This window comes from Dendroctonus ponderosae, unplaced genomic scaffold, assembly GCF_020466585.1.
Source record: "Dendroctonus ponderosae isolate FM_Combo_2020 unplaced genomic scaffold, Dpon_F_20191213v2 Dpon_F_20191213_9, whole genome shotgun sequence".
Classification (NCBI taxonomy): domain Eukaryota; kingdom Metazoa; phylum Arthropoda; class Insecta; order Coleoptera; family Curculionidae; genus Dendroctonus; species Dendroctonus ponderosae.
The window spans coordinates 1,636,539-1,646,234 of NW_026019116.1; the positions used below are offsets into that span (position 1 = coordinate 1,636,539).

The following is a 9,696-nucleotide window of genomic DNA, read 5'->3' on the forward strand; positions in this document are numbered from 1 at the left end:
TTATGTTATAAATGTCATCAACTCCAATAAATAAACAACTCTGACCAGCCTCAACTGTCACTCGACAACGAGTAATTTGACGTTTTGCATTGCCGCCATCTGTAGTTGAACGCGCGAATTAGTGTAGGTGAGTGTTAGGACTGTAAGCAATTATAATATTGAAACAACCAAATAATGCTAACAATATTTTTTTATAATTTAAATAAATTGGCGAGTCTCAGAAGTTCACTCGATGTTGCCTTGGTATTGGTACAGCCCTGGAAATATTGAATATTTAATGGCGAATTCAGGAACTTCATGGAAATAGTAAAATTTCAAACACTGGAATTACGGTGGGTCAATTATAATATAATTGACGTAATGTTAGTGGGAAGCATACCAGTTTCATACGCAAGACCTACGACATGATTGCCAAATTTCCACTTTGAATTTTTGCAAAAATCGCAGCTTTTTGAACTAGACCAGTGCACATTTCGAAACGGACCAACCTCAGGCACCCCCAGCACCGGTTTCAAGCCTATTAGCTATCATCAGCTGGGTTCAGCCGGAAATTAGAAATTCCGAAACCTACACTTTATGTGTGCTAATGCCAATAGAAACGCCGACGTGAATACTTATATTTCACGCTGATCCCAGCTGATAAGAGCTAATAGGCTCGAAACTGGCCTTGGGGGTGACCGAGGTTGGTCAATTTGGAAATATGCACATGTCTATTTGAAGAGCTGCAATTCTGCTGATGCTGAAAGCTTTTCATTGATCTCAGCTTCTACATAGGTACAAATAACACTTCCAGACAGTTGTGCTGATTCAATTTGTTAGCACACCCTATATATTACTTAAAGCCCATATCAATTGTTAGTCCAAGCGTCAAAAAATTGGAAGACTTTTAGGTGAAATGAATGAGAACAAACCGTTTACCTCATTGTATGTAACTTAAAAACGCGTGCACATTTTACAGCTTTATCGACTCACTGAGAGCATGACTTTCGATTAAAATATGCCCTTGTCGGAGTTATCAGCAGAATGTATCAATGGACTATTTATATATTTGGATATACCTTCTAGAATTCCGGCGTTTTTTCGATAAACCCCGCTATGAGGAAAGTTCTGGCCCATGTTAATTTCCCTTCTGGTTCCTGATACCGGATGTCCTGCTACATAACGGGAAACGCTCAAATATTTCGACCGTGCCGTTCCTAGAAACAAAAACCATTCTTCTAGCATTTCCTACAATTTCCGGAAAATGCTCTCTTACCAGCACTGGCCTTTGCCAAGGGCTCCAGCAGCTCCTCCAAATTGAATTGACTCAAATTCAGCTTCTGCTGCTGATACTCTTTGTTCAGCTGTTTTTCCTGATTTGGCAATTTAATTTTCCTTCTTAGGCAAAATTAGTCGTTTATGGTTGCTTTGATAGAGACGCCAAAAGTCTTACCCTAGAATGTCGGCAAAGTCATCCTCAGGGTACTCGTAATTGCCTCCGGAGTCCCAGGATATTTTCTTGCGGTTGTGAGCCACCCCGGATAGAGCCGAAGGCAAATACTTGTTGGCATACTCTGGATGATCAAAGAGTTTCTTTCCAAAGTCCGCTTGCCCAAACGAGTAGACTATCGGATGAGATTGACTTTTTTCTGGGGTCTTCATGGGCTTGATTAGGGACTGAATGTTAATCTGGACACTGGGGGGCATCGCAGGGTTTTGAGGCTGCAAGTTGTTGAGGATGTTGCGTCCGTTTGCTTGGATTTGTACTCCTGATGTAGAAAAATCCCAGATTTAGTGACTGGGATTAAGTGGAATTTTCCACATATACCTTCCATGTTTCTTTCGGCACCTGAATGCGGGTGGCCTGGCGGCTGCAGGTGCATTCTGGCCGAATTTCTTAGCAGAGCGTTGTCTGGTAGGGCGTTCGAAATTGTCAAATGGCGAGCAGAAGCTGTGTAATGTTGGCCCACCTAGAACAGCCATTTTAGTGCTGCTGTCTGGCAAAACGATCCGAGGTTTCACCTGGAAGTATTGATGCTTTAAAGCTCCTTGAGCGGTGGGTCTGTAGGCCGGGTTCCATTCCATCAGCTGATCCATTAGGCTAACGGCTACAGAGCTGGCTTGAGGCACCACTTCGCTTAGGGGCGTTTTGGAAAAGTAGGGAAACTTGAATCCGACTGCACCAGCTAGCTGGTAACCATCTGCCCACTTTTTCTACAAGTTTTCAAATTGTTTTAAACCTGTTTTGATAACTTTTGATGTTAACGATAAGACTAATACGGATTCTTTAAGATAAGAAAATTTAGGATGACTTTAACGTGATTCTCTACGATATGCTTGATGCGAGAGTTGTTAAAAGCTCACGGACCAAGCGGTGAATGAACAGAATATTTGGAACTCTAGAGTCTTGTTTTAACGATCTTTGCGCCTTTTCTTCGAGTGAAAAAAATTGAGCTTTGCATGTTATAAGCTTGATATAAAATCCAAAAATGGGTTTTAAGTACTGGCGAATTCTAATTTTATTTAAACATCTGCATACTTTGTCGGGAGTTCCCATAATGGCGCAAATCTTGTACAATTGATCAGTTTCAGTTGTCCCCGGAAACAGTGGCCTGTAGGTGTAGATTTCTGCAGCAATGCATCCGACGGCCCACATATCAATTGGGCTGCTGTATGTCGTTGAATGCAGCAGAACTTCTGGAGCTCTATGGGTAGACAAATGGTAATAAGTGGGTTAAATTTAATTTTATTCAGCTGTTTACCTGTACCATCTGGTCGATACATAGTCAGTGTATGGTGGCCGAGAGCGTATTTCCCTAACCAGGCCAAAATCTGCAATTTTTACCAGATCCGGGCCGGAACACAGGATGTTTTCCGGCTTGAGGTCCCTGTGGAAAAAGCCATGCCGATGGATGAAGGCCAACCCTTGCAGAATCTAAAATAGCAAGCCAAAATGTGAGCATTTCCATCCCAATGTACCCTTTATTGATCATTTAATTAGAGCCAGTTAAAAGAACATCAGAACAAAGTTTGCATCGTGTAATTACGGAGTTATTTATTCAAAACTTTTGGCCCATTTGTTTGTAAGCTATTGATTTCGGGTTTTCTTGCAACTGGTCATTTATTACGGAATTAAGTGGACTTACCTGATACAACATGTTCCGGACGGTGGCTTCTGGATATGGAACACGTCGATCTTTGATCAGTTGGTAGAGGTTTTCTTGCATATATTCAAACACAAAGTATAGAATGTCGTTTTCTCTGATCACTTCTTTCAGTTTGACCACATTGGAATGGTGTAATTTTTTTAAGGACTGAAAGAAGAAATTGCTTGGTTAAATTGACTGAACGAAAATTCACTGGAAGAAGCTGGAAATTAGTAACAATCGAGAATATGAAAATGAGAGAGAATTTACAAAACTGCAGCAAAATATTAAAACGAGTTAAAATAGTAGGTGCAAAATAAAACAGACCGAAGGGGACAAAGAAAGAATTTTGTTTTCTGATTGAAACTAGAGCCACGGACTACAGCTTCGCTGATCCAAATTTAAATGTTCGCAAAGTAAAGTAAAGTAAGTACTTAGTACGAAAATTCCAAAACCTTTATTTTTCTGATTTTTCTTTTTATTTATTCCTTGATTAGTAAATGCTACAAACCCTTTTATTTGAACGTCGATGGCTTTTTCTACTAAATCCCTAAAAAGAAACTCTTGTGGCATTCACATCTATTATAATCGGTGTTGTGTTGATTAAAATATATTTTAAATAATTTTGGGGGTTTCACAATTTTGGTTCATTTAGAAGGTTTTATACACAACTGAATTATGCCGAGTGTTCCGTTTCATTGCAGCAAAATTTTGAATGCGTCTTCCTTACACGCAAAGGGCATTTGTTATGAAAAGTACAATACAATTATAGAGTTTTTCGTGACTTTTATCTGAGCGGCTGATTTTTAAACGGTGCCTAATAAAACAAAACACCACATGAATGCGTGCATGAAAAAAGCAGGTTAAATTGCCAAATGTGAGCCCAATAATTGTTTTCTTGAAGGCAGCAGCAGTTTTTATTTTTTTTTGACTAGCTTTCTGGAAAATGGCTAATAAAATATACCACTTTTGCCCCGCTACAAAACGACATAATAAAATTATCCAATCACTATAATAATTATTTGACAAAATATCAATAAGTGAAAAGTATGAAGTAAAATGATTGATGAGTTGCCTTTTTAAGGGCATACATTTCACGCTTCACTTCTGGCAATTGAAAATCACAAACTTTGAGGAAATTTTGCTTCTGACGAACTATCCTCGATGCCTCTTCTTGGTCGGTTGGCCGATCTTGTATGTGTAGTTCAAAGTCTTATGCTCCGTTTCGGCGCATTTTATTCAAATGATCAAAGTTGAAATATTTCAACTGCAAAAAAACTTTTTTTTTGATAAAAATAACACTTTTTCAACTTGATTGTATTGTACATCTTAGACTGAGCACCCAATAAAACTGTTAAGTAAAAAACATAAAATATAATTTCTTGCTCTTAAGGCCAAGGACAGAAGCAGGATGATCTCTCTTACTGTTTCTAAAACATGCATTTTCAAATATTGAATGAAATGCTTTTTGCAAAAAGGCTTTTGACCGCTTGACTGTACGAAGAAGCGATTACCTATGTAGTATTAATTGAACTAAATTTTATATACAAACTGTAGAATATGTTTTTTGTTGGTTTATTCTTCTTCATTCCTCTTTAAGAACACCTGATTTAAAATAACACTAGAACCTAGTGAGAACTATTGAGAATCCCCAGAATGGCTTAAATAGTCAAATTCACGCCTTAAAACCACAGAAACATACAATAAGGGCTATTTAACGGTCTGAATTTTTGGCAACTTATAAAGTTTCTGAACTCCTGGTCTAATAGAAATATTAATGAATGGATTTAACCGTTGAGATGCTCAGATTTCTAAAAACTCTACTTAAAATAGAAAAAACTGTACTTAAATCGAATTCCACGACAAAGTCTAGTTAAAATGTACAACGAGTTGAATTTTTGCTTTTTCAATTTATGTTCAAAAAGTGTCTTTTTCGGGTTGAAGTCATTTTTTGCAAACGCATGATTCTTTCCGATAAATCTGAAAATAAAGTTTTGACAAATGAATGTCACTTTTGCTCATCTAAAAATCACACGTTTCACCCTCAAGATCTAAAGCAGCTGAAAAAGTTTTCGAGTGAAGTTTTGGGTAAAATTTTTTAGAATCCAAGTTGTTTATTGCAAAGGTCCTTCAAAAAAATAGCCAGTTTTGTGAAATTTATATTTTTCCTGAATCAACAGATAAAACTGAAGTTTTAACGAATGATTATCAATATTAGTTTAATTGAAAAGTGTTTGTTTATTTTAAAAAATTTAATTTTGTTTATAAAAAATGTTCAAAGATTGCGAATTTTAAAAAAATTTAAGTTGCGTAACTGACCGCATTCGTGATTTACTTCGCAAGCTTGTTGGATTTAGAAGTTTAGATTTTTAGACACTGTAACAGAATGTATTTAATAACGATATAAAAGAAAAGAGCACATTAAAAGCAAATATAAAATTGAAAATGCGCGCAACACAAAACTATACGTGTTTCACATTAAACAAATCTATTTATCATATATATATTTGAGTTTGCCGTTTGCTATTATACAATTTAACGCGCTTTTTATTTCAGGAAGATTTAAAATCATAAAAATTCTTTTGCCAGTAATAGCAATTCCAAATCAAATTGGAATTGGATTTGGAACTGAAACACAGTCAGAAAAGTATATACAATGAAGTAATATCAATAGAAATGTTAATAAACCTTCCAGCATTTTCAAGACTTGAACATCAATATAAACAACGGGTTAAACAGACATCGATCTTTAACAACATTTTTATTGCAAAATCTAACAACAGGCATCCAATTCTTACAAATGTTTGCAAAAAACAATAAAAAATTTACATTTATTTGCAGAAAGAAGTTCTCTATTGATCAGCTTGTCCTTCCCACAGAGAAATGTCAACTTTAATACAGACGTTTTGTGCGAAATGCTGCAAACTTATTGATTTCGAAGCACTTCAGTAAAACTCTTGGCTTTCGCTTGAATAGTTAATAGTAATAAAAAAAACTTCTATTTGTTATTAATGCAGGCAGTGTTCTACTCAAATGCTTAGACCACCCCAAGTAAATAAAAAAGTAGATAGTAGATTTTTTTAAATTGTACACTAGAAAATAGATGAGAATGAGTAAGAAAAACCATGAATTTCTACTCAGGTGATTATTGAAGGCAAAAAAATTGCTCTTACTTTGACTTCTCGTAAATTCATGGCCTCATCCCAGCTATAGTATTTTCTCTTCATCTTCTTGATAGCCACTTTTTCGCCGGTGTCTTTCCTCTGGCCCAGCACTACCGATCCATAGGTTCCATCGCCCAATTGATGTAGAATGGTATACCTATTCATGTTCTACATTTGTTGAGCCGGATTCTTTGTCACTTTTGCAAAAAGCGAAGTTTTTCGCGATGACGTTCTCAGCATCGTGCACTTTACATTTGGCCCTATTTTCCCATTAAATCTGGCAAAGAGAGCGGCTCCAAAATGGATTGAACTGACGGGGTGTTTGGAGCTGAACTGGAGGAAAACTGGCCTCGATGACACATATTTCAATCAGCTTTGTTTGTATTGAATGAGTTTCCTTGGCTTTGTTGAGCGCTAGTCCAAGTGGAAATGTCATTGAATGGAATTTGAGTGAGACTTTTTAAGTAGAATTTCTACTTTTTGCTTGGATTCTTCAAGGAACGAGCTGAGGAATATTTTACAGGAAGTACTAAGAGTTATTTTGCAAATATGCATGGTTTTGTCGCTAGAAGCCTATTTGAAAAACACACTGACTTCAAACACATTGTTTTTAATTTCAAGCCATTTGATCAATGATCAATGATTTCACTGATTGTTTCGTTGAAACCTTCAAATAATTCATTCAAAATCATTTCATTGGTAGCTTCCTTCTTCTGTCTTTCCATCAACGTTTTGTTTTCCGAACTAATTTATATGCTTTCTGGGTCGAATACTGGCAAAATTCTACATCAACTCCTATACTATTGATTCAAATAAATAGATCAAGAACTGGCAGCATGTCGACTTAGGATCCCTTATATTCCAATCAAGCTTTCCGCTTGGAGGTTTTTTAAATACAAACAAGGAAATTCTAATCATTCTCTTTAATCGACATTACCTATAAATGGGGGAATGAACTAAAAGCGTGGGGTTTAAACAAACTTATTATAATTATTTTTTACCTCGCATGTATCTAAGGCCAATGATGAGCTAAAAATATAGGAACTGATTCAATAGCTTTTTGCCTGTTGTAAAATTTTTGTCGTAATTTATGGTTTTTCACGTGATCGAGATACTGTTTTTGGCCGCAGTTTTCGTTTCTAAAAATAAATAGAGTTACAGTTATGAAGTAATTATTAATGTTTATCTGCTGCTCTCATTTTGGTGTCTTTTGAATCATTAGATAATTTAATGTATTCATATGTAATTTAATTGACAAAAACAACATTAGCCCCAGAGAGACAACGCACTATATAAATTTGCAATTTTTTGTCTCGTCTCAGAAGGTGTTAGGAAAGAGTAGGCAACTGTATCTACTCCTATTTGCTCCTTAGTTTAATAGATTTCTTTAGCAGGATTGTTCGATTTAACTTATATCAATAAATTTGTATTTCGTGGGTTTCTGCAATGTGAATATCTGGTTTTCCTGACTGGGTCTATTTTGATTTTATTGATATTTCGAAAGCGCCTCATTTTCAGAGCTTTGCCTAGATGGAGTTGGGCGTTTAGATCGTTTTTCTTTGCATTGATTTTATTCTACAAGCGTACATTTTTGCATACGGTTGGTTGTTTAAAGCCCCTTTTCCTGTCTTCCTAGATGGACATACTTGTGACATGCATAAAAAAACTTTTAGAACTTTAATTTACCTTGAATGGAACCTGCTTAGTGTTTGGTTTTTTACAGGTTTTAACTAGCATTTTTCATTAGATATACTGTACCTTAATGTATGCAAAAGAGTGATATTAGAGGGCCGTAAACAAGTTTTTGTAGACCTTTGGGTACGTTAACTTATTTTTTTTGTTTGCCTTTGTACTTTTTTTACAATCTTTGTAGCTAAACAAGAGGAAGTGTCTGTTTTATACCTGAAGTAGTTCTCATTGTGCTATCTGGAGTTGTGCGTTTTAAAGCTAAAACCTACCAAAGCAAAGCAATTCGCCTTAATGAAGCGAAAAAGTGAATAAGGGATTCAATTGAAAAAGTTGGCACACATTATTGCTACCAGTGGCTGATGGTGCCACTAAAGACGCCTTGATGAATAAATAATACTTGGCTGGAATATCGTCATTCATTTAGCCAAAATTTAGGCAAACTATCAATCTGTAGTCTCAGAACTTCATGAAAATTCCAGAAAAAACTGATTATGACTGGGGCCGAATCTGGATCTGCCATTAAGGTATTGTTTGAAATACATTTCAAGCTATGAAAATCTAAAGTTTTATGAAAATTTGTCAAAATACTCTGAGGTCAGAACGTGTCAAGTAGATATTCCGTAGCTTACAATCATGCCAGCAAGGAAGCATTGAAAATTTGAATGTGTGTCTGTCATTTAGCCCCAAACTAATCCAAATTGCTTAAAATTTCATGAAAATTTAACAAAATTACTGCCTCCATACTGGCATTTAATTTAGTATAAAAAGTTTAATGCGTCGGATTCGTTTTATATATATATTTAATATTTCTTCGACGAGTAACGAGGGAGATTTTGGATTCTGTAATGGATTTTAGAATTTTTTTATTTCAATTTTATTCAACTAATTTAAAGTTAAATTTTGAACACTAACTAGCGGTTGTCCATGGCAGACGGTTTCTTATATGCCGTTTAACAGCTTAATGAGAGGTACACATTTATTTTCGTGCAAGTTATTTCTTTTTATCAATTATGGGGTTTTGTGTTATCAATTATATTCTAAAGTATTTCGATTCTTAATGGGAGTTGCTCATCTATAAACTTTAACTTTTCTTGCTCTGTTTTGCAGCTATTTTGATGGTCAGGGATATGTCACGTGAAATAGGAGTATTCTGTTGCGAATACAATGTTATTCATCTGTTCTATTAGTGTTTCTCTGTTGTAAATTTCAATTTTTGCGGTTTTTTAAATTAATAATACCCACGAATCCACACTAAAGTGTCTTAAGATATGCGATCTTTATATATTACTTTGGATAGGTCTACAGGCTAGCCCCTTCTTTTTGCCTCTTCTTTAACAGCCCCTAACTGTCCATTTCTGAACGTAGCCTCCCCTCTTCTCTCCCACTCCTTTCTGTTTTCGGCCACCTATTGCCATTTTCCCCACTTTTTTGGCGATGTGGTCGATCCATCTTCCTTGGGGTCTGCCGACGCTCCTCCTGTTTGCTCTTGGTCTCCATTGTGCTACTTGTTTTGTCCATCACGTTCGGATTTCCCGGGTTCTGATTTTTTCCTCGTCTTCTTCTTCTGAGGTACTCTTGGTGATATTGACTTTATGTTTGTTGTTAGATCTTTTAATTTCTCATATATTAATAATGTTATTCCGCCAATATATGTACTGTTTACGCTGTGCTGATATAATATTGGCCCTGTTTTGAGGGTTGTGATATTTTCCTCGAGT

The 9,696-nt window shown here is 35.9% G+C and overlaps 1 protein-coding gene across 2 annotated transcripts; it reads right to left on the reverse strand.

The window, feature by feature from the left end:
* Positions 1-134: 134 nt before the first annotated feature.
* Positions 135-6,678, reverse strand: LOC109537711 (serine/threonine-protein kinase MAK). Of its 2 annotated transcripts, none has more exons than XM_019904568.2 (10): positions 6,299-6,678; positions 3,126-3,293; positions 2,742-2,914; positions 2,519-2,684; positions 2,002-2,193; positions 1,808-1,949; positions 1,433-1,748; positions 1,256-1,374; positions 1,059-1,196; positions 135-257 (listed from the first exon to the last, which is right to left on the reverse strand). In XM_019904568.2, the coding sequence occupies exons 1-10, from the start codon at positions 6,452-6,454 to the stop codon at positions 226-228; spliced, it is 1,602 nt and encodes a 533-aa protein (XP_019760127.2). In that variant the 5' UTR covers positions 6,455-6,678; the 3' UTR covers positions 135-225. The 2 variants fall into 2 exon arrangements, with proteins under 2 accessions (XP_019760127.2, XP_019760126.2); XM_019904567.2 differs by having other exon boundaries at positions 1,256-1,377.
* Positions 6,679-9,696: the final 3,018 nt, after the last annotated feature.

Bases quoted from the DNA above. Each gene is read 5' to 3' on its own strand.
- LOC109537711 (XM_019904567.2), bottom strand. From the start codon at position 6,454: ATGAATAGGTATACCATTCTACATCAATTGGGCGATGGAACCTATGGA. The intron at 2,685-2,741 runs GTAAACAGCTGA...GTCTACCCATAG, and splicing joins GTATCGACCAGATGGTACAG to AGCTCCAGAAGTTCTGCTGC. The intron at 1,197-1,255 runs GTAAGAGAGCAT...TTTTGTTTCTAG, and splicing joins CTTGGCAAAGGCCAGTGCTG to GAACGGCACGGTCGAAATAT.